This window comes from Balaenoptera acutorostrata, chromosome 12 (assembly GCF_949987535.1).
Source record: "Balaenoptera acutorostrata chromosome 12, mBalAcu1.1, whole genome shotgun sequence".
Classification (NCBI taxonomy): Eukaryota; Metazoa; Chordata; class Mammalia; order Artiodactyla; family Balaenopteridae; genus Balaenoptera; species Balaenoptera acutorostrata.
The window spans coordinates 15,848,117-15,873,589 of NC_080075.1; the positions used below are offsets into that span (position 1 = coordinate 15,848,117).

The window sequence follows — 25,473 nt, forward strand, 5'->3', positions numbered from 1 at the left end:
AAAAGGAAGGATCTTACATTTTCCCAGAATTTGTGCAGTAAAGGGAAAGCACATAATTGGCAATTTCTATTTCTCACATCCAACGTAATGCATTCACACAAAATCAGGACCTTCAAGTCTAGCATGAAACAAACAAACAAAAAAACCAAAAAAACCACAAACAAACCAAAACACTGGATTAGAGATATACAATCTCTGAATAATGGCTAGGCTAATTCACCAACACCAAAGAAATCCAAGTGGTCAACAGTCTTGAAAATGCTTTATTGAAATGTGTGATGTATGTGCAGAAGATGTGTGTGAAAAGACCACAGCTTGAAAACTGGTTTTTGAAACGTCTCAACAACCAATTGAAAAAAAAAAAAAATCCTACTTGACTGGACTTCTAGCATAACCAGAAGCCTGGTGTAAAATTTTCCTTTAAAACATTTTCCATCACAGAAACTAAAGAAAACAAAGCTAGGATACTTGGAAAATTGTTGGGAGTTTGAAGTTTCAGAGAAGGAGAAGCAACAGTTTTTTAGAAATGTGGGGTGACATCTTTTTTGGTTACATCTGGATGAGCATGGACTTCACAGTTCTCGGGAGAACACCGGAGGGTGCTTGAGTCTGTATGCTTGTGTTGAAGAAACAGAGAAACACAGACGGGGAAGGAAAGGACTACAGCGGAAGAGGGGAGACGGAGGAAAGGGCTCAGAGGAGAGAGAGCACTGGAACAAGACATGATTAGGTTAAGTCTAGTTATAAATTTATCAGAAGCTGTGCGCACCTTTTTTAAAAGTCCTAAATTTACATTCCAAAAACTGCCCCCCAACCCCAAACCCACTGTCCCTGCCTTGGAGCTATTGTGAAAAGTCTATGCACAAAAACTGAAACAGAAAATAAAAAATATCCCGGCCCCTCCAAACCCCAAAACAAACCCAAAAGAGCTGTACATTTTTTTTTTTTTACACATAGGATTAATAATATAGGCATATAGGTGGCATGATTCAATTAAAAGGCTTTACTTTTTATGCTGAAAAAAACCCAATAAATAAAAGGTGCTAAAGTTAGCATTAAGAATTTGGTTGTAATATACTGACAAAGTCTGGGAAGGCAAATCCTCAAAGCTCCCCTGATACTGATCTGTCTCAGCAAACTATGAAGCAAATACATAAATAACGCAAAGTATGATTGAGAATGTGAGATTTTCAAAAACAAAGACAACATAATTCAGGTTAACTTTGTTGAACAGTGAATAAATGAAATTCATCTACACCTGAATAAAACATATTTAACAATTGAAAAAAATTTTAAACAACCACAAAAAGTAAAAACTTTAAACAAGTAGAACAGGATTTGTTTTCAGGGCACACAGACGCCTGCAGCAGATTCCCACAGTAGCTGTACTGGTGTGTCTTCTATGGACGAGTTAGACAGGCTGAGCTCCACACGGTAAGATGACTAACAAGGCGACAGGACAGTCACACAGGGCGGAGCGCGACACCGGCTACGACCCCAGGTTCCACTGCAGAGCTGGCTTGTGCGTAGAGGCACACAAAGAAAGGTGATTCAGGCAGACATTATTCAAAAGCTACTTTGTCAAGTAACTCTTTTGCTGCGTAACCATTGAATAATGTTTGGGAAAGCTTTGGGCTTTTATTTTTGTTTAAGTTTTACTCCTTGTATTTAAGTTTTTTAAATAACAAGGTCACTAAAACTCATGCACGCTGCAAAAAACCTCATGCAGTAGTTAAGGTAAACCATCCAAGCAGTTTTTATTCATTAATATTCATAAATACACACAGCAGCTTCATTAGAGATTTCAATTTTCCTCTTCAGTTTGAATGTGGAGTATTAGGAGAGCCTTTTGCATGTCAAGGTACAGGAAGCAGAGATCACCCCTGCACTGCTACCTACATTTACCTGCTAGAAGTAAAAATTAGTTAAGTGGAAATGATTATCATATATATTTTCTCTCTTCCTTTTGAATGTACACAATGTAACAAGAGTGACAGACCTGAAATTACAATCACCAAACAAACCCAGGATAGCTGTTGTCCACTTTCATTGGCAAATACAGCACAGAGGACATTGTCTGCGAATTGGGATGTCATCAAAGAGGAGGTGGTGGAGGCTCATTTCCTTTATTACTCTCTTTTAAATTTAGGTTTTCTAAAGCAACATCTAAAGGCATAATATCTACACAGCCCATAGCACCAAAATCTGCCATCTCCCCCCGTTCATCCTCGTCTGAGGACGAGCTCTCTTCACGAACTAAAGTGGATAGAAGGAGCTCTTGGACAAACAGGCTGCGGTCTGCGCGCTCGCTTTCCATGGCCTGGCGCTCTGTTTCAGACATTTTAGGATCGTTCAACCTGCGTAAATTAAAGAGAAAAGATCTTATTGGTAAAAAGTCAGGGAACAATGTCGGGGTCAATTTCTACAATGTCCTACTCTGGGCAAGCTTCACAGGCGGCAAAACTCAGAATCTGAGACATATTAATGGAACACCTTGCTCTAATTTACCTCCTTAATTATGTTGAGATGAATTCCCCACACTTGTAGCAATACTGTTACCCCGAGGTGCAAGTCTATGCTTTAATTAGATTCAATGAGGAAAAAATACATTTACACTTCTCATACTCCCTTTAGAGAAAACTGTGGTGAAAAATTTCCTAAGGAAAACAAAATTTCTAACAGATTAGATACTTGGGGAAGTAGTGATTTCCCTAACCAAAATTTTACCAGTGGGGAGTAAAAAGAGGAAAAGTAGCAACATTGGTCACAAAAACAAAATCTGTAGTGATTAGAATAGTCAACCGAAAAAAATCCTAAAAGTTCTCTTGGCTTTTCTCTATTATTTCCATCTAATTCTTCCTGAAATGAAGATATGTCCAGAAGACTGAGAAGGCAAACACACACACGCACGCACAAGCATGTGCGCACCTACAAACCAAGGACTGTGTAACAGGTCTGACCCAAGGTTGAACGGCCCAGTATGCTCATCTGATAACAGGCACTTATGAGGCCTGTGTCATGTTGGGAAACCTGGTTCGTTTGCACAGAGACTGGACGGATGTTAAGAGCTGAATTTTTATTACTAACCTGTTAAGTGACTTATGCAAAATTCTGCTTAGTTTCAGTGCTAATTTTCTTTCTCTACATTTTTAGTGGCAAAGAAAGAAAGGGAAACTGGTTGGAACACTGGGGTCAGGAAAAGTAACAAACAGGGAGAAGATGGTGACAATGAAAGGAGGTTCAGTGGGCATGCGTGACAGGTGCTCCTCCCGGAGAAGCCAGGTGCACTTGGAGCCCATGCTCGTCTACACCCCGCACCTGTTCTCTGCTGTCCCACCTATGCTGGAAGGCATGGGGGCATCCCAAAGTAGCAATGGAGGAGGCATACTGGGCACTCACCATGGGCTCTGTTTTAAGTGCTTTTTGTATGGACTATCTCTTTTAACTCCTATGAGTTAGGTCTCATTATTATCAACTTGTAGGCAGAAGAAACTGAAGAGGTTAAGTGACTTGCTCAAAAATCTCACAGCCATCAAAGTTCAAAACCACTCAATGATTAGATCCATGGCTTAGAAAACAAAAGATCTAAATTTAAGAACTGAAAGAACATCTGGAAGGTAACTACATAAAAGCCATTAAATCCACACTGAAAGGAAATGACTGATGACATTTATGATTAAAACCAAATTAAGAATATAAGAGAGTATCTAATGAAACAGGAGATGGAGCAATAGGCTACGTATTCTCAGTCAAAACCTTTGAAAGTGCTAAGAAATGAAATACATTCCACATCCTTAGTTTTGGAAAAGGCCTTAAAAAGGAAAAGAAACTAAAGTCAAACCTATTAGAAAGAGAAAGGATGCACAGAAGACTACCTGCGTAGCAAGCAGGCAAACTAGAAACATACAGGCTGAGGCCCCCAAACCTTTGGAAAGCATGTAATTCTAGTATTACTGTTTTGATTTTTAGGAAGTAACTGAGAAAATGTTTCATTCCTGAGGGCGGTAGATAAAATCGGTACTAGGACTAGATGTCTTGATGGCCCAACTTCATTTGGGATCTAGAAGTAACTGCAAAGCTTGTAAGGAGCTTCAAACTGGAGTTAGCAAAACTAGTTGGCTCCGTTACCAAGAGACTGGAATCTGACATAGACACTTACACAACTGCTTTCTAAAAGGTCAACCATTTTTGGATCCCAAAGAAACTGTGTCCCACCATCCGTTCCAAGGCAACAGGAACAGGAATTGCCCCTGGTCAAAGAGACCAAAGACGAGGCTGGAGCCCTACGCATATCACATGACAGCTGTGTGGCCAGGGACGAGGATTTCCCCTTGGAAACGTCGCAGACCCTCTCCTAGCCTTGAAGATTCTCAGTACACACGTTAATGTATTTGAAGTTCTGAGACGCCCAAGAGTAAATAAACTATTTGTTACTTAGTTTTGCCCAAACTTATTCATCAGGAAAAAAAAACTTGAACATAAATAACTATTTATGTTTCTTAGAATATATAAAGTTCCAGGGAATATTTTTGGGGAAATATTGCCTTAGGTAAACCATATGAGTCAGGATCTAATGACACAATGAAAGATGTAGAAAGTGGTCTACAAATTGCAAGGTACTATGCAACATACAGTATCAGATGACAGAAAGGGGGTCTTCCAGAAGCTACAACCAGAATCCAAGGAAAGCACTCAGAGGCCACCCATACTGTGCCCTGGTTGCTGGCTGTCTGGTATAGAATAACTACATAGAGAAAAGTCCCAGGTCAAGCTCACTGAGTCTGGAGCTCAAAAAACAAAAACAAAACCAGAGTGGAGCAAAGGTGGGAAGATGAGTTTTCCAAGGGGCAGTGGGGCAAGACATCCATTCCACCCCCAGGCCAGCGAACCCTCAGCAGACACACACACTGGTAGGGCTCCTTTCTGAGGTAGGTACCTAGATCTGTGGCTCTGTGCTTTCTTTACGTTGACGCCACATTTTCTGGTAATAATCAATCAGGCACAGTTACTCACTTTGCAGAGATAATCCAAAGGTAAATTTCCCACTTGAAACTTCCTCCTTAGAACCATACCAAATGATAATAAGTACCATTAATTGGGCTTTTATTATATGCCAGATACTGAGCCAGACCATACACATACCTGTACTCCATTTCATCCTCAAAACAATTCTCATTCTAATGCGGCAAAACTCATGGAATATTATAAAACTGAAGTTTGGAGAAGTGAAGTGACTAGCCTAAGGTCCAAACTAGTAAAAGCTGGGGCTCTTGACAGGGGTCCTATTTGCAGAGATCTGCAAACATTTTTTATTCTGCATCAACAATATGTTATTTACAACTATACACATGTGCCACTGTACTAACAGAGATGTTTAAAAGCATGAGATAAAAGAAATATACATAGAAATAGTGTTTTCTTCTAACATCTAGTTGTCACACACATTACTTTTTGGAGATAACTGATATATTACACTAATTTTCTTCTTCGTTTCACAGTTTTTAACTTTATATTCCTCTCTATTCCATTAAAAGTCCAAATTAGTCCAGGTTCATTATCTGTTGAGCCTACGTCTACTCATTACTGCTCTTTCTAAAATTCTTTTATTTTTAAAAGTCACATAAAATGCCTATGAGGTCTCAGCAGAGGAACATATTTGGTTGCTAATGGTAGTTTTCAGAAGCAAATAAGAACTCTACTCCATCCAGCAGAGCCATTTACTGTGTATACTAAGTATTTTTTACACTGTGGTGAACCATTTTTTTAAAGTAGTTATTTTGTGTTCGCTAACCATAAAAATTTAAATTCCATTTCTTTAGAAATTCTCAGGAGAAAACCACCACATTATAAAATCTTCTCTTGTACTTTTGGATATTTCACAGCAGACTGAAACTGGCAATAAAAAGACAGCAACGTTAATTATGACAATAAATGTACCTAGTATGTCCCATATATGTAATGATACGATGTTTACATTTTATGGGCAATATGGGAAAAGAAATTCGTATCAGATGATGATACACTGTTAGAACAAGACCATCAGCATTCCTAGTTTATCTAAAATAAACTATTATTTTTCATATTTTTAAGGAAATACTGAATATACAGTTTTGATTAGAGATCTGTGAGTTTTAATGGTTTGATCAAAGGCCGAGTCTTTAAGAACACATATAAGCACAAAAGAGAAAAGGTCATCTCAGGCTGCGCGGTGCTAATAAAATACTACTTCTCAAAGTTACATTAATAAATGAACTACCTTGTTAAAAGAAACTGGGAATTCTGGATAGTTTGCTGACTGCTTTCTGTGTTAGCTGTGTTGGTTGTTGCTGTGGATTGTGTGATTGTAGTGGTGACACTGCTTGTGTTAGTACGCCGGGTTGCGTTGCGTGCAGTCTCCAGTTGTTGCCGTGCTGCCTGGGCGTGCTGCCGTTCTAGCTGCAGCTGCATCTGCAGTTGTTGTAACTGAGAAGCGGAAGGGCCAGAGGAATTAAGCTGTCCTCCTGCAGAACGTCTCACTCCTGACAACTGGGATAGAAGCTCTGCCAATGGAAATGAAGACATTAATGTCTACTTCAATCTGAGGAAAACAAAACGCTACAGATCATGCTTTTACCAGAGGAACATTAAAAATGACCGTCAACAGGAAGGTAACCTGTGGCAACATACGGTTTCAGCTTGGAGCTTAATCCCTTTTAGGATGCCTCCTAGAGGCAAGAGGTGTTGTGTATGTGCTGTGTATGAGAAATGCAAACACATATGAATATTAGCTCACATACAATTATTTTTAAGCAAAACATAGCAAATTGTTTTTTAAGTTGTTTGCATAATGCGCTGATTTAGTTACACTTTCTCTTAGTATTTTAGTAGGCTAAGGTGGCTCATCTACTGGTCCAGTCATAACATAAACCCTCTCAACATGAGCTCCATGAAAGCAGGGATCAAGTCCACTGTTTACGATATTCCTGGTTCTTAGAACAGCACCTGACACATAGTAGGCACTCAAACATTTATTTAATGATTGAATGACTCTCAGAATTAAATCCAAGAGACCTGCATCATTTCTAACTGTGACGGTTGTACACTTGCCTCTGCCTTCTTTCTCTGGAACCTTCTGGTACTGCTGTTTGAGAGCCCCAGAGCACCACTGCAGTGAGGACCACCGGTGATGCCCAGTGAAGCTGATTAGCTCCCGACTGTACAGCCTATTTAGACTCTCTTGTTTGAACAAGGCTGTGCTCATCAGGAGCCAGGTGGCTCTCTGTCCCTGCCTTCTCATCTAAGTGAGGTGCAGGAGTTGCCTTCTCCCATGTGGAGGGTCTACCTGGCTTACATGGATTTGATGATTGCCCTTTCAACATTCCTAGGCTGGCAAAGCTCTTCACCATTAAAATTCATTTCCAGGGCACATTTCTGCCTTACTGCTCACTGTTGTTTTATCCCAGGGGCTCTTAACACCATTCCTTCATATAGTCCATCACTAACATAAACTAATTTTCACTGACAGAAAAAAACTGAATGGAGAAAGTGTCTCAATTTTGAATTTTGCCCCCAGCAATCACATTAACTTTTAGAGCCTGTTACCAAAGACAGCAGGTAAATATTCCTTTTGGTTGAAGAAGTATTTTTTAAAATTCCCAAAACTCAGTTTTTTGGGGTTTACTCCACATCCAAATGCCCAAAGCATGTTTGGAATTAAAATTTTACACTGGCTTCCCTGGTGGCGCAGTGGTTAAGAATCCGCCTGCCAATGCCAGGGACACGGGTTCGAGCCCTGGTCCGGGAAGATCCCACACGCCGCGGAGCAACTAAGCCCGTTCACCACAACTACTGAACCTGTGCTCTAGAGCCCACGAGCCACAACTACTGAAGCCAACGTGACACAACTACTGAAGCCTGTGCGCCTAGAGCCCGTGCTCGACAACAAGAGAAGCCACTGCAAGGGGAAGCCTTGAGGTGAGAAGCACCTCAACGAAGAGTAGCCCCCGCTCGCCGCAACTAGAGAAAGCCCGTGCACAGCAACAAAGACCCAACGCAGCCAAAAATAAATAAATAAAATAAATCTATTTTTTTAAAAAGTTAAAAGAAAAAAGATTTTACACTGAATATCTCACATTTTAAGGAAGATTTTATGAGTAACACTTGCTACTTTCGATGGCAGATTTATACGCAGCAGCATTTCAGGTACGCGTTCCGCTGTATGTACACATTTCGGACCTGTACAGGCTCCCTGGACTCTTACTGCCTGCCAGTGCTTACTGAATCTTTCAGGGTCTCAGGCTACAGTGACTTCTGACATTTTGACTGTCAAACCCTGTGCTTTGCTGCTGGCTTCCCAGGTTGGTCATGCATGAGACCAGTGACTTGGCTATGAACTACATGTTCAAATGTTGTTGTTGTTTTTTTAATAATGTTTTTTCTAACTATCTATCTATCTATTTATTATTTTTGGCTGCACTGGGTGTTCGTTGCTGTGCGCGGGCTTTCTCTAGTTGCATCAAGCTGGGGCTACTCTTCACTGCGGTGCGTGGGCTTCTCATTGTGGTGGCTTCTCTTGTTGTGGAGCACGGGCTCTAGGCATGCAGGCTTCAGTAGTTGTGGCTCACGGGTCAGTAGTTGTGGCGCACAGGCTTAGTTGCTCTGTGGCATGTGGGATCTTCCCGGACCAGGGCTCAAACCTGTGTCCCCCTGCGCCACCAGGGAAGCCCCAAATGGTTTTTAAAGTAAGATTTTCCCAAGCTATTAAAACACGAATGTTCCACAGTAATATAGTTCTCAAATCAAGGCAAGGACAAGACACTCCTACTTGACTTTCTTCCATGAGAAGAGCTTAATTCTTTAGTCCTGTCAATTAGTTTTCTTATCTGTGAGCTTGTGGAGGCTGAACCATGGAATTCTGCAGGTCTTTCAACTCTGAAATCTTCTATGATTTTCTTGGGTTTCACTGGAGGCCATAAATAGAACATTGACTGTTCCTTATTCTCTTATACCTCAAAGTACTTAAAGAAATGCCAAAATAATATGAACTACTTTATGTGGTCTACTTTAAACACATTTTATACTTATAAAATTTAGAGGAATTTTGTCAAGGAACATGTGGCGTGTGATAAGAGACTAAGAATACAAATCCTACCAAAAATTTTTAAAGGGAGCCCCACCATCCCCAGCCATTTCCTTTAGTAATGTGAAACTAACTTACCAGCTATAGGATCCATGGCTTCCCTATTGCTTGGAGAATATGAACTCTGAGAAGAAGAAAGTCCACCAGTAGAACTGCTAGTAAAGTGCATGTTTGATCTACGTGCACGAGGACCTCCCAATCCCCGGCCAGGGTGAAACATTCTACGTACATGTCGAACACCACTCGATTCATCATAACTCCAAAGTTAAGGAAAAAACTCAAGTATTTCATAGAAAGAAAAAAAAAAATCACCCAAGTCCTTGCAAGATAGACATGCAGATTTCCCAAATTATAAGCATTTTAAAATAGCACATTTCATTTAGAATACAAATGGTACAACTATATCTATGAGGGCTATTAACTCTAAAAAAAGACACTCAAATATAAAGCAAAATGTGAGTATGTGTATACTGTGTGTGTATATTATGTATGTGTGTGTGTGTTTTCAAAGAGAAAAAAAAGTTTCTCCAGGTGGGAAGAAGTTCCTTCCTAACACTGCCAAACGAGGTGAGAGGCATTGCCTGGTCAGACACCCAGGGTGAGACATTCTCTTACCCTCAACTCAGTACTGAATTCCATATATGTTCATACCGAAGTAACCACAAATAATAACCAGCAATTTTTTATATCTGGTAAGAACTGTGCTAATATACAGGCTAATCAAATCTCAATGACCATCTGTAATGAGAAACGAACAGTATAAACAATTTAAATTCAGGAGTAAAAGACTCCTTCTGGCTATTAGTTTTAATCTGGCAAGTTTTTTTTTTTCTTCCAATGCTGCTGCTAAGCAGAAAACCAGATTTGAATTTCTTGTACAAGTGGACACAGAGAGAGTAACAGCACATTTATCAAGAAGTCAAAGTTCCAGCAGCCTCGACCACCTTATACACCTGCGTGTGAGTTACACTGAAGAAGGTCCTGAGGAGCAAAGAGCTGCCAAAACTCATGAAGACAACGCTGTGTTTCCTCCACACAGGTGAGTGTGAGTGTGCAAGGAGACTGGGTGAGCTAGGTGTTGTAGCAGGGGAGATCTTCTTTCAAACCAGCCAACATATGGGAAAAGAATCTAAAAAAGAGGGGATATATGTATATGTGTAACTGATTCACTTTGCTGTCCAGCAGAAACTAACACAACACTGTAAATCAACCATACTCTAACAAAAATTTAAAAAAAGAAACAAAGCAGACAACAGACAGCTATATAATGCAGATTAATTTTTGTGCTGACTTCCCAGTTTTGTCAGCTGATGGTTCAGGAGTCCCGTGGGGACAGGTTGGGTGGCTCCAGGAAGCCCTCAAGCGCCACCGTAACGCACACCGTCTCAAGGTGGTGTTCATGACAGTGGCTTGGGTTCTGCAGAAAGTGATGTTGTGATCATCACACTTTGTTTTTAAAAAGTGTAAAACGTGCACTTTAGGAAGAGTTCCACCAAAGTAGTTTAAAAAAAAAAAAAAAAAGTTTGGGTGCTTAAGAGGCTTAGAAACAAGTCACTCCCTCATGTCAAACAAAATTACCACACAGTAGCACTTGAAGTACCTGAAAAATCAGTTATATTTCCAGGAAAACTGCTATGCCAACATTTTGCTTTCTAGAACTTAATGATAATACTTGTTAGTAATCTAAAATGCAACACATGACTTCTTTTATTCTTATATTTTGCATAAGCTAATCTTTTCTTGGTAATGAAAGACTCATAAAAATCTTACAAAAATGCATGTAGATGATATGGGACAGTCTACTGAATGGATACTAATTTCACTAGAGGCCCTTGAACTTGCTGAAAAAGTTATTTGCCTAGCTTCTCCATGAAGATGGAGTGACGCATGGATCAAGCATAACTCTGGGTATTGTTATAGGATTCTTTTATACAAAATGAGAAGTGACTCTAAGGCTAAACTATTCTTGGCCTATTTGGATTTTCATATTCTCTTGGAAAAAACAAAAACAAAAACAAGCAAGCACCGCTTTCTTCGTTTTGCTTTTAGTGTCCCCTGCATGTAGGAGAGAGGAAGAGTGGGTTCCTCTGTTCTTTCAGTACTTGTCAAAGACTGGCTCAGTCCAGGCTGATATTCTAACTTCTCAGGATGGGTTCATATCTTTATATCTTCCCATTAGTTTCCACTTATCTTCCCCTAACTCTAAAGGGCCATATTTCTAATTAGAAAATTAGGAATTGTGAGCAAGGGATGGGAGCTGTAGGACAAGAAAACCACCACACCAGTTTCTTCCTCAAATAAGTCTAAGCTTGAATTATGATTGCCAGGAGGCAAGCAAAGGAATCAGAATGAAGTCTGGCAGGGAGAAAGGCTGTGATTAGCTCTTGAATTGCTTCAAACTGCAATGAACGCTAAAACCTTTACATGAGAACAGAACCCTACGTTAATAGGCGATAGTTTCAGAAAAACAATTCATAACTTGAAACCAGAAGCACCGAGTCTACAAAATTAATTTACTCTGGGGGGCCAGTAATCTCTTGGAGATTATTAGGGAATACTGCCAGGAACTGTCATGAGATTGGTTTGGGAGGGGAAGCAGAAATGAAAGTGGGAAAGGAATTTAGAGCTGGACCTGACCTTATGCTATCCTACTCAGAGACTGGGCAGGAAATGGCTCTCTCTGGAGAAGGAAACTCCAAAAGGGAAGGAAGCCCCACGACGCACACCTGCCCACCATCCAGCCTGTAACAGGGTGAGGCAACAGAGATCAGGGGTGGCAAGCAAATCCATCCTCCATATAGTTAATGAACTAGATTTTAATTTGGATTAGCATTTTCCTCTTTTGTATGAAAACAGCCTCCTGAAGACTTATAACCTGGTCAAATTGTCTTAAAAAAAATCTGATGGTTAACGAACTAAAGATGACAAGCAAGGGAACTTTCACTTACTGAGCATGATTAATGTAACAGTTATAGCACAGAAAAAGAGAAATAAGAAACTGCACCTCAACACTGAGTCACTCTTAGGAAAAGGTTAATTCAACTAAGATAGTCTGGAGGTTAGTTTTCCTCTTTGGGGATGTTGTCCTTAAAAATCATCGAAATGATAAATGTTACAAACAACTTTTCCCCTTGTTGCCTCTCGAAAGGATATTAAATCTCTAGGGGCTCTGTGTTCAAGTGTAAGATGAGCTGCAAAGTCATCCGTGACATGATTAGGATCGCCTCCAGGCAATGCCGCACAGATCGGACAAATCTGAAATGAAAGTAAAGAAAGCAGGTTTACTTACAGATGAACACTGATCAGACATCTTTCCGGATGAATACTTTACTGTACATTTTACCTTGACCAGGTTTTAACCAGGCAAAAACAAAGCAGATCCTGAACTAGTGAACAGCTGCGGAGGCTGAACAAGAACCGCAGGCATCAGTGGTGTGACCCCACCGAAGCAGACGTCCGTCAGGCTCAGACAGACAATTCTAAACACACAGGGCGACTCTGAGCTCTGGCAACGGCTTCCAACAGCCTGGCCGATTCATCTGCATGGTCTAGTGACACAGTTTCCATAAAAATAATTTTTTAGTGTGCTATTTAGTGCACGTTCATGACCAAGTCCAGTCTTGATTGGTAAAGGCTGAGACATAAGCTTCCCTAAAGTAAGCTAGACTTGAGGGCCAACAGCCAAACAAGACAGCAAAGCTCTTACTAAAAACACAACTGCACGAACTTAAATACTTTGAATGTGGTATGGTAAGACAGACAATGACTACCGATAATATGCAAATATACTCTATCGATTCATGAATGGGACTTCCAAGGTGGCGAGTGGGTATGAGAGACCATTTTTAGAACTTTATTTCCCAGAAGGATGGGAGGTAGGACAAAAGCTTGGGATCAGAGCAAGGTCAAGGAGTAGAAGACAACTTCGCTGTGGGCCTGAGGGCAAGGGATAGAAGGAGAAAGAAGAAATGAAATAACGTGTCCACAGGCAGACGAGGCTTGACAGGTTGGGAATGTGGTTTCTGAAACAGCAGTTTCAACAGAAGTGGTGAAATAGGAGGCAGGAGAGGGAAGGACAGGAAGAATGCACAACTTTCAGGGGAAAGCCCCTTACTCTTCCAGAAATCCAACTGGACAGATGATGGCCTAAGAGTGGTAGCCAAGCCTTGAAGTATGAAGAACTTCAACCTTAAAGAACAGAACCAAGAAGAAAGGTCTGACGCAAAGGAGCACAACCAAAGGAAGCCGCAGGGCCTGGACAACGAAAGGCTTCAGCTTGCGCCCCTCCGGGGACAGGAGAGATGGACAGGATCCATCTTGCCAATACATGTGTCCTGTGCCTGAATTCTTTCACCTGGAGTAAAACTGGGCATCTGGTTGACCTTACTGCCAGCTCACAGCAGAGTGGAAGAGGAGAGCGGCACTGGAGATGAGGCGGCAGGGAAAAGGCGAGACCTGGAAGGACAACACTGGGATACGGAGGGGAAAACAAACCACTCTGATTCCTAGAGCCTAAGTGAACACAAATCCCTATCTCGAATGACTGGAAAGCAGAAGTTCCCGGACTCTGATGTGATCCCAGTTCCTCTTCATGTGCAAACAGTCAGCTGTCCTGATTATCTGCCTCAGGACTCTGAGAAATATCCTCAAGAAAACCTAAAGTTGCTCAGGAAAAATAACATTTAAGCAAGACAGTGTGCAAAAGAATTAGGGCGGTCACGATGGGATATACTTGTGAGGCAAACGAGAGGAAGAATTAGATAGCTATGCCTGTGTTTCTTCAGAAGATGCCAGAAACGTGTTTTTTTTTTTTTTTTTCTTTTTTTGGCGCCAGAGAGAAAAGCAATTGGATCTGTTTACAAGTTTACAGATTATCAACTCTCTCCTTACCAGGAATTTGGGTTTTACTGTCTGTACCACTCCTGTGCTGTGACACTGTGGGGTAGAGTCTGATATACTTATTTTACTTTTCACATGTTTCTGTCTTGTCTAGCTAGATTGTAAATTCTTTGAGAAATGCAGGACAGTGTGATTTCTTTCTTGTTTGGGAACTGTGACCAGATTTGCTAAAAGCAAAAAGACCGACAATGTTTGGAGAAGCAGAAACAACCTCCAGTTGCATGTATGAGATTTTTATCCAAAGAGAAAATAACCACCAAAAGGAAAAGGCATCTTCCTTCTAAGATATTTCCTTTTGGATTGGCCTTTGGATAACATCTATTTATAACTTGAACTGCACAAAGACAGCTACAGAAGTTGCAGTACTGTGAGGAGGCATGTCAATGAACTTAGATGAGGCAAGTCTCCTTGAGAACATGCATTCCTGGAAGGAAGACAGAATGGGAAAGTACAGATACCAAACATACTAAGAATGTCCTAATAAGACTGATAATCTCCTACAAACTAGAAAAGCACCTTTGAGTTAGGGATGTAAAATAGAAGGAAAATCAAGATCCTTCAATATTGTGTATTAATTTCAGTTCTGTAACTCAAAATCTTTTATATTTCACTGTAGGGATAAGGCAGGATGAAGGTATTCAGACTGCTTCACTTAGAGAGAAATAACACAAAAGCAAACACACTTCTCTAGTAACTAGGGATAAAGAGTTACCAAGGATACGGAATTACTGGGGTAGGAGGAACACCTAGTTTGGCAGCTGGCACAGAAAAATCAAGAGGCCAGATGAGAACCAAGTGGAAGATGCTGTGACACTTGGGGCCACATGAAGCTAATTCAGATGAAGACCTGGAAGGGAAATCTAAGTGCTGATGGAACTGGAGGCCCGGTCACCTTACAGGTTTTTACATTTTATACTTAGCAAGCTAACTCATGTTTTAGGATAAAAACTTTGGTAAATCAAGGTTGTACTTTCTGAGAGATAATGGAGGGAACAAGAGGAAGGGAGAAAAAGAAGAGCAAAGTGGGGCAGGAGAAACAGAGAAGAGGTGGGAATAGAGACAGACGCCACCCTGCACCCAGGAGCACAAATGCAGCTTAGCTCTGAGTGTGTCTTTACTTCCATGAGATGGTACCTAATACCTTTTACAGGACAGGTAAATTCCACACAAAGGATAAGCTATTAACCCTAAAATTATGAGCCTGTCAACATTAATATTTATCATACTTCTACCACCACATGATATAGAAATATCTATCACCTGAACAAGAAAATTCCATTAATTTTAAGCTAACACATTAGCTTAAAATTATGACAACACAACATTGTAAATCAACTATATTTCAATAAAATAAAAAATTTTAAAAATTACAACAATTTGTCAACGTTAAGGCTTACTGAATTGGCTTAAGTCAGTGCTTCCTAAACGTGCTAAGGATATAATTCATCTGGAGCATTTGTTAAAAATATAGTTTCCTACAAACGTATGGACACCAAGGGGGGGAAAACGGCGGGGGGAGTGGTGGTGGTGGGATGAATTGGGAGATTGGGATTGACAGGTATACACTAATATGTATAAAACAGATAACTAATAAGAACCTGCTGTATAAAAAATAAAATAAAATAAAAAAATATATATATAAAAAAATAGTTTCCTAGACTCCTGCCTAGAAAGTGATTCTAGGTTTGAGAATCTGTATTTTGACAAGGGTCCCAGTTACTTTATAATTAGAAAGTTTGGTAAATACTGCTTGAATATACAAAGGTACTGAAAAATAATACTTACCCTGTTGTATGAAACACTAAATGTTGTCATTAGCTACCCCTCCCCCACATGCTTATTCACAAATGTCCTTGCTGTTCTCAGTCTTAGCAATCTTTGCTATTGCTTGAGTCTTCCCCTTCTGCGTCATCCTGCCACTGAGCGTCACCATCAGTCCTGCTTTTTACCTGCAGCACCTTTGGAAGCCGTTACCCATGTACTGAGGTGAGACCCCATGCCAAAAACATAATGGAGTTTCCATTTTTCCACATGTTCCCAGTGCATGATGGCCACTGAGTAACCAGTGCAGATTCCCAACACCGGTGGCCACCTGTGTGACCAATGTCTAGAACATACCTTCTGAAGTTACTATTCAACATGTAAATGCTAAGTCATTACTGAATTTACAAAACCTTTTTCCCTGTGACAGGCTATGTGCATTAAAAAGAAATCTAAAAGCAAGCGCCCCATACAATTATCAACCAGTCTAAAGCAAGTTCGGATCTCCCCCAGCTTCTTTCTTGAACTCGAAAACCCTCTCCAGGTAGCATTCTGTCTGGCTACTGTACAGTGCTTTAAAACAACAAGAGAGGAGGATTTAAGTTCCTATGATGTGGTGAGTTCTTTTCCTCTCTCTCTCTCCCTCCTTTTTTTTGGATAGGCTTCATAATACACTTCTTGCCCATTTTGTTCACTGCTACAGAAAAACGCATTTTAAAAACTGCCTATCTGATCCAGCACATAACCTGGCCTTCACTGACGCTAGACTGCAGCATTATAGAGAGACTGGTCTTTCACCAAATTCATTCAGCAGCTGCTGGGGAGCTAGGGAGGTTCTTCACCATGAGGATGATCCACTTCGATGCATCATCTTCTTAGACCACTTGAAACTGCCCTTGAACTCAGATTCTGGGACACCATGCTTCTTCTCAACAGCAAACACCTTAAGTGAAGTAACTGCCTTGGCAATCAGCATTTCTTGACTAGGTTTCTGGATCACAAACTTGATAAACTCATTTATTTCTCTGATCTAATTTTACACCCATGAGAAACATTTTCCTTTTGAGAATACATGTTCAAAAGCTGTGATTTCCTTACATCATCTTCTATTGTTACTTTCTGGTGATACCAAATGTCTGAGGCATCATTTCTCTGATGATCATGGTCTTATAACAGGCAGCAAAAGCTTGTTTGTAATTTCTACCCTTTTTTGATCCATGTTCATCCACATAATCATTATGATTAAGTTCATCCTGTTTCAAAAGAACTACAGAATCACTCAAACCCTACCATCCTTCCCTTCCCAAATGAGAGCCTAGGTGCCAGGACGGTAGAGAAAATGTCACTCCTCTGTACAGGGGCAAACACTTCTCTTTACTGTCCACCAAGCCAAGTGGACAAATATTCTGGTTTTACAGGTTCTCTACTCTCTGGCCTCATTTGGCTAATTCAGTTTTATTTCCCACTACTTCACACAACAATCAATGCCTTACCATCCTCTCCACCTCCTGTGTTCTTTCTAACACTGCATCTTGGTTCATGTCTCTTCCCTTGAGTAATACCATTCCTTCCATTCTGTCCACTTTTTGAAGTAACACCCATTTTTCAAGGCCCACCTCAAGTCACAAAGCCCTGACTCCTTCTTGCATTTTTCTCCAATTGTGTCAGAAGAGCTAGTTTGGTTTTTAGACATGCTATAAAGTCTGTGTGGGTAGAGGCCATGTTTTAAATTTATTATGCTGACAGCCATCGTGCTTTACTCCAAGAATCTGATGACTTCGGAAAGCACTACTTCACACTTGACATATTAGATGTAACGCTCTTGGTTAATAGTTGGAGAGACACATTGAGAAGTTAGGAATACATGAAGTCTTGAGAAAGACCAGCAAATGTTCCCCTAAGCTGTCCTTAATAACTGACCCAGGCATGACCCAGAACAGCCTTTCTTCTGACATCATCCGTCTGAGGGCAAAGTAAATGTTGTGCCCCACCCTGACCCATTTCCTCCATCACAGCTAACAACTCAGTTAATTTCCGCTCAGGCACCCACACTTTCTCTCACACACTAGCCCTTGTGCAGCCCCCATCCTCCTTTGTTTCCCTGTTTTTTTTCTGGTCATTACTTCAAAACTCCTTCCCCCTTCTCCATTCCTCATTCCTTTATTACAGCTCTGAGTCAAGTTATGAAGTTAATCATGGTTGAAAAGATTAAAAGTAACAGCCTTGTATCTGAGGAGTTATAAGTTCTGAAGCAAAATTAAAATGCAGTGAAGAACCTACCCACTGCCATAGCTCTACTGTCTTCAGAAAAGCTCTGCTTATTTCTTCATCCTTATGTGAATGTGCTGTTTTTCCCCAATAATAACACAAGAAAGAACATAATTGCAAGCCAAATAATTTTCCTGTGTTGTTTAATACTATACTAATTTTCTAGTATAAGGTTACCTAGGTTTTCCCAAGCTAGCTTTGAGATCAAAGTTCACTACATGATGTGTTCTGCCAACGTATGTGCTTCCTGTGCTCTGAGTTCCAAACCAGGTGTCCAAAGGACATTTACAAAAATAGCCTCTTTTTAAAGTTGGGGTCTTCCTTTTTTACGATATTTATGTAGACTATGTAGTAAATTCAAATAAAAACATTTAAGTAAAGCCTTGTGAGTGTCGTTTAAGATAAGAGCAACTTCTGCAAGTGCGATACGCATACCTTCTCTTGTGCGGCTCTTTATTACAACTGTGTCCTAATTTCTGTAAGTTAAAGGACTTATGCTGTGAGGTCCAGGTAAGCTGGTAAAGTTAAAGTTCTGACTGGTTAAATTTGCCATACTGTATAATTTTGTTACTATGGATTAACTAATTCATTAAGTATTTACTGAGTAAATACTTAGGTACAATTCATGTCTGGGGCACAATTTGTGTCTCTCCTTTTGAGGAACTCTTAAATTCAGCTCTAGAAATACCACGGGCTTGTTCTGTAAGGCAGATTTTCTGATCACCTGCAATTCAATGGGGGTGTTTTTAACAAAGTTTCTTTTACTGAAAAGTGGTGACCCAAAGGAGCTATTATAATTTAAAGCCATGACATACAAAACCCCTCACATACATTATATTTTAATCCTCACACTAAAGAGAGAGTTGACATTCTACTGAATTAATAACTGCTAAGGCTAACTGATAACTCCAGGTTTTTGGATCTCTTGCGTAATTAAAAGTAGTTTATCTTGTAAAATCTGCAGATATAATGAAAATAAGACAAGAGTGAAGTTTTGCTTTGAGGACATACAAAAAGCACTAGTGGAAAATCTATGCTACATGGTTAACAAACTCATTTTGGGCCTTCTCTAGAACCATCTAAGTTGTAGCTACATGCACCTTAGCCATCCGTTTTGTCAATACAGATATAGGTTCTTTCAAGATGCGAGTGATCACAATGTTCAACTCGATTATAATCTAATTTTCTGCTGTTGCAGTGGAACACTCAAATTACCTTATAATTAAGTATAAGCTATTTCATATTGAATTTATTTTTCTCCTCAGTTCCATTCTCCCCATTTTAATGCTTAGGTTGGAACTGTCACCTGCTTCCAAAGAGCAGCATTTAGAATGTTAGGGAGTTTTTGTTAAATACAAAAATTTCAGTTTTCCTTACATTTTATATATGATTTAAAAGTACTAAATAATTAAAGTTTTGGTTTTAAACATGTTTCTTGGACATAGATTTAAATTACATGTGTATACTGATGTCCTGGGAATTCATAACACTTGAAAAAACATAATTTAGCCACAATGAAAAATAACTCCAAAGGGGTCAGGGCGCTCGCATTTCTTTATCCTGTTCACAGTTCACTCTGAATATGAGCACTCACATCCATGAGTACTTAGAAGAAAAACCCCAATGTGAGCTTTACTGTTTCCACCTATCCTGGGGTAAGCTATATATTTCCCCTGTAGACCTAGAGAAAGACAAGGAAACGGGCACCCCTTGTTGCACAGTGCGTCAGTAAGCACCTGTGAGCTGCAGGGGAACAGGCACAGGGAGGCAGAGCCCAAAGCCAGCAACAGTTTTAGTGAAAAGTCAGAAATGACTCTACGTAAGTTAGTGGGTTTATGTTGTTTATAATGAGTTTAGTGTCTGGCAATGACAGAAGCTTTGTAAGCTCCTCTTCTCAAGAGCATTACAAGTTTGTCAAGTGAGGCTGAGTTTGGTAGGATTTCCTAGAAAAAAATAACCTCAGCTATGAAGACCGACACTGGCGTCTTCAAATAATTTTCTTAACCAGTTTTTCTTTTTTTAACCTGAGGGGCACGATGGGGAAAAAAGGGGTACCAGGAGAAGAGACAAGGCTGAAAAGTGTTTAAAGGACTTCTGAGCTACCTTATAATTTTCCAGTAGTTGCCAGAGAGGTCCCATCTTTAATTTATACCCCCCTCCCTACAAATCTTTCTGCAAACCCTGCAAGAAGAGGCCCCACTTCTATGCACTGACTTGAAATTAGCTGTCCAGACACTGAACTAGACAAGCCAGTATTTCACAGGACAAAGAACAAACCAAACCAGTGGCCAAAGGAAAAAAGAACTCAAAATGAATGTCTCTACACCTGCTGCTCTCTTACCCAGCGCTCCCCTTCATATTGGGTGTTCTTCCCATTCTGAAAACTGCCTACTCACCTTTCCCTACAGGAGATTACTTCAACACAGAGGGAAGCACAGAGCAATGAAAACCCTACCCAGGATAACAATATACTCTGAAATACCAGGCACGACACCTTCTTGGAAAAGCTTTTATTACCTCATTTTCATAATATTCTAAATGATTCCCCTCCTGGTTTTCATATCACCTTAAGGAACTGATCTCTTATAGAAATATCTTTTAAAATATCATGACACACACATAAATTGAATTATCCTAGAACAATCTGGAATCCCCAACGTGTCTCCTATCATTTCCTTCTGTGCTATCAACTCAAAAATCTACTGGGAAACCAATGGCTGTATCACCCTTAAAATCAAAAGTATTACTATCTGATTTTAAACAATATGCTCAAAATAACTATTATTAAAAATGTGCAAAGATAGCCAAATACTAAAGATAGTAAAAAAGTGATTTATAAAAAAGAAAGTGTTCTGAGTCAAAAGTAATGAAAAGCACAAATGGTAAAAGTACCAAATCCTGGTCTGCTATAATCTCTCTAGCTAAATGCAGTTGAGTAGTAGCTATACGGTTGCCTGTAGCAACGGTAGTTTTATGTATTCCTCCACTATTATTAAATAAAATACCATTGTTAGTTTACAGAAAAGCAGACAGCATCCAACTGCATTCTTTGAAGAAGAAGAATGCAAGTAGTAACAGTCAATCCAAGCCTATTTTTTTAAAAAAAATGTGTATTTGGCTTTTAAATGCTTACTTTTCTTGATTACCTGATTATAAGAGTAAATAGGTAATTATAATATTTAAGAAAATGTACAAGATTAGATTAGAAGATTTGTAAAAATTGTGGTTCACTCCACTATTATTGTTCCTGATAAGGAAATACCTGTGTTGGGAAGTTAGTTCTATATATCTACATATTAAAATGGTCTTTCAATGAAATACAGATACTATTTTGATGGTCAAAATTTAAAAGTCCTATACACAATTTAAAAATATGTAACCTTTCATAGCCCTCATGTATAAACCATATCTGTCACATTATTTTGGTTTGCAGTATAATTGATCTTATATTTTCCTGCTTGTTTAATTTAGGTATCAAATGCATCTGTTTATACACAAAATGCCACAATGATGATAATTTCTATTCTGTGTTCTATGGCTCCTTTTAATTGACACTCAAACAACTGTCTAAATATTAAATAATCAGCTAAAACAGATTATTCTGACTCATTAAAAAAAATTGTAAAAGTCCTTTTATGTCACCATGTTTCTCCATAAGAATAAAATCGTATAAAGTCAGATTGTGAAAAATTTCTAAAATCATTCTTTCTTCTTGGTTTTTACTTCTTATCAAATCAGTATAAACAGAACACAATACAACCATGCTATTTCAAAATTAAACTCAATTTGTTACAAACACATCTAGGTCTTCATTAAAAAGGGAGGGATGGGGATATATGTTTATGTATGGCTGATTCACTTTGCTGTACAGTAGAAACTAACACAACACTGTAAAGCAACTATACTCCAATAAAAATTAATTAAAAAAAAGAAAAAAGGTAAAAAAAATAAAAAAAACAAAAAAGAAATGAGAAAGAGTCAGATAGTGTAGACATCGACAATATAATAAGATGATATTATGAATAACCTTGTGCCAAGTTCAGAAATTTATACAGATGTATCCCTAGGAAAATAAAAATTAACAAACTAACACAATTAAAAAAAAAAAAAAGGGAGGGACTGTATCACTTACATGTATGAAAACCTAAAAGCTGGAGATTGCCCTAACCTCCCCTTTTTGGAGAGTAAAGAAACCAAAGAGTAAACCAAATAAAAAATAGAAAGCAAAAAGCTTCCAGCAGGGAATGCTAGAGAACTGATGCAATTATGAACGGAATAATATACTACAACACAGATTTCTAGAACTGAGAAGAAAATGTTGGTGAACAAAAGTGCTTTTACTCTTTAAAGCATAATGTTCTTAATATAAATTGCAAGAGATTTATTAAACAAGGAACTGAAAGATTAATTACATATCATTAATTAGAGGCAAAGTTACATTTCATTTAAAAACAACAACAAAAATCCCTGAAGGCTTTCTAATTAGCTGCAGTGCAAGTCAGCTCAAATGTAAGATTTAAGAAAAATTTCAGGAGTCATGCTTAATGCTTTTATGTTCAAAGCTTTCCCACCGTGTTTCTTCCACATTCCTACCACTTCCTCAACAAATCCTTCATGTTTGCAATCCCATTTGACCTCTAGCGCTCACTTCTACTACCAGCTTGATGGATTTTGATAATTACATACTGTGCTACTTCCCCTCTTAATTCTTCCCGCAACCAAAAACTAGTTAGTTGTCCCAATCTACCAGATTTCGTAACTATGAGGGTTTTTAAGAACTTGCACTTAACTTCAAAATCACATTGCTTATCAGATTTGGTGTTTATAAAAAGATCCCTGAGACTATACCCAATCTGCTTGTAAAGTTTTTAATCATCTTCACTATGTATTCTATGTCAGATGTTGTTTTTAATAATATCTAGTTTTGAAGGATCCTCCATATCCTCAAAATCAAAAGCCTCTTGAGCAATCTTAAATTAATCTTAAGAAAGGAGGCAAATCTTAGGTTGGGGCCTTAGAGTCCCAAGTTGAAAAAGGAGACAAAAATATAGACAAAGACTACAAAGTTATTTTAAAAATTAACCTTCCGTACACTTTCTTACTAGCTATGTCAGGTATCGGTAAATGCTTACTAGTGGTGACAGTAATACCTGCAGGGATATATCCTCTCGCTCCTAAATGTTCCAAAGGGATGCTGGTTAGAGGAGTGAGATCCTTAAGTCCCAGAGGAAGGTACAAGCTGGTGGTACAGAGGAGATATGCAGGAAATGCAGGGGCAAGGAAGGATAGCAAATTGAGCATTTAGAAAGAAAAATATAAACAGGAATAGAAACAGAGATACAGTTATTATGTGAATCTAATTCCCTACCTTCCAAAATGACATGAGTCACTCCTGAACTCCAGAATTCAAAAATGTTTTAATTACCATGACTTGGCAAAACACAGGGGGGAGGGTGTTGAGAGGGGACACATAATAATATCACATGGACATTTACGTATAACTAACACATCAGAGCTGATAATGTGTTTCACATATATACCTAGAGGCATTCAAAATACTTAACACCTGGCAAGGCATAGGCAGCAATCATTGAGCATGGACACTGGTCAGTATTCCACACGTGGTACACCCGCTGATGTCAGCCCTGGATCTAGGACACGACCTACATGATTAAGAATCAAGCACCTTAGTATCAAAGATTCTTGCCTGCTTGCTATTTTTCACTTTGAAATGTCTGGGTGTGCTATGAGTGGGAAGCGAGGTAGATGCAGTGCTCATGCAGACTAAGAGCCCATGAGGAGGGAGAAATCCTTAAAATATTCCACAAATACTAATATGAAAAAATGGTATGGCCGCTGCCTTGAGCTATGTTCCAAAAGTTGGGGAACTAAACGAAGGCATATAACTGAACACAACTTATGAGAGACAGACCATAAAACTATTTGTAGACGGTATTTAATTTTCAAACTGTGTATCAGGTACAAAGGAGTATAAATAAATTATATTTACTTTCTGGAAAAAAATAAAGGCAAGGCTGCTGGTAGTTGACTCTCATTTTTAAAAATGAATAATTAGCTTTTCATTCATGGAGGGGACTTGAATTTCCACTGGATTCCCCAATTTTAGATGTGGAAAACCGACACATTGTCCTGTCCCAATGGGGTGATGGAACTACTACACTAGGGCCTACTGGCTAATATAACACTGATTTTAAGAATGCCAGGTTTACAACAGGGAAACCCCTCCTTACTATATCTAGGTAAATAAATTCTCAAACTTAACAGAATTTAAATCAAAGAGAAATTATTCCAACTTTCCCACAACAACCAGGACAGAGATGCAATCAAGTCAGCATTCTTCACACTGTTATCTGCGACTGTTCCAAAAGGAAGCAAAATCACCTTTGTAGAATAAAAAGAACAAATTAAGAACACAAGTAAAATGTGACAATAGTGTTCTGAGGTTCCCCAAGGTGCAAGATGAGAGCATTTTTGAGTTGTTAGATGGTAAAATTTGATTTGAGAACTACATAATGTAAATTTACCAACTGTTTGAACTATAAATCTTATAACAACTTTAACATCAACTAGCAGTGTAAGTGGAGATAACAGTGAACCTGTACTCTCACAGCTGTAACAGCAGGGCTGTAGTGGAGACAGAATAGGACAGTGGTTAAGTAGGGACTCTACAACCCAGAGGGACTCTGGCTGAGTTCAAACACCTGACTCTGCCCCTTACTAGCTGCGTGTCCTTGGATACACTATTACTTTACTTCTCCTGAGTTTCAGTTAATTTGTTTTGAGTACATTCAGGGGCTTATGAGTTGAAGCAATGTGCAAATGCTTGTGCCCACACTCTCCGAGTTCTACACCCACAGTTCCAGCTCTCATGGCTCATTTTATCTACTGTTACCAATGGTAAACGGGGGGAAGGGGACTCTTTGGGGTGCACTCATCATTTCTTGACGTTGGATATATGCTGACTCAGGTGTCAAGTAAAATATCCAAAAAGCTTTCAAGCCAAGATTTTCTTTGTGTATTATTCTGGGTCCCTGGCCACTGGCAAAGAACAGGGGAGGAGGAACTTCTAGGGACCTCAAAGCTCTGACCTATGAAGCAAGAGATATGATCTGATGAAAACCCAGGAAGGTCAGTAATATGCTACAATGAGATGTGACAATGGATTTCTACTTAGTACATGACCAGAGATTTTAAAATTTCCTTGTGAAGGTTTCCTTATAAAAGAGAAATCAATCAGGCAGCTAGAATACTATGAAAAGAGATGTGTTGCAGGTCGGGGTGCTTTAAAACCTTTTAACCACGTGTTTACTGAAGGCTCCTGAATTTGTGTAAGATTCCACGTCGTGCTTTTAGCAACACGGCAAGAAAGGCTAGTGTGGACAAATAGGGGGCATCATCTCGTACAC

At 39.3% G+C, this 25,473-nt stretch overlaps 1 protein-coding gene across 1 annotated transcript in view; it reads right to left on the bottom strand.

The window, feature by feature from the left end:
* Nucleotides 1-245: 245 nt before the first annotated feature.
* The window catches only part of KCMF1 (potassium channel modulatory factor 1), a 74,792-nt gene continuing 49,564 nt past the window's right edge, over nt 246-25,473 (bottom strand). The window contains exons 4-7 of the mRNA XM_057558148.1: nt 12,272-12,373; nt 9,197-9,371; nt 6,257-6,539; nt 246-2,357 (exon numbers count right to left, since the gene is read on the bottom strand). Of these exons, the coding sequence (XP_057414131.1) occupies nt 2,096-2,357; nt 6,257-6,539; nt 9,197-9,371; nt 12,272-12,373 (822 nt within the window). The 3' untranslated portion in view covers nt 246-2,095. The remainder of the gene's footprint in view (nt 2,358-6,256; nt 6,540-9,196; nt 9,372-12,271; nt 12,374-25,473) is intronic.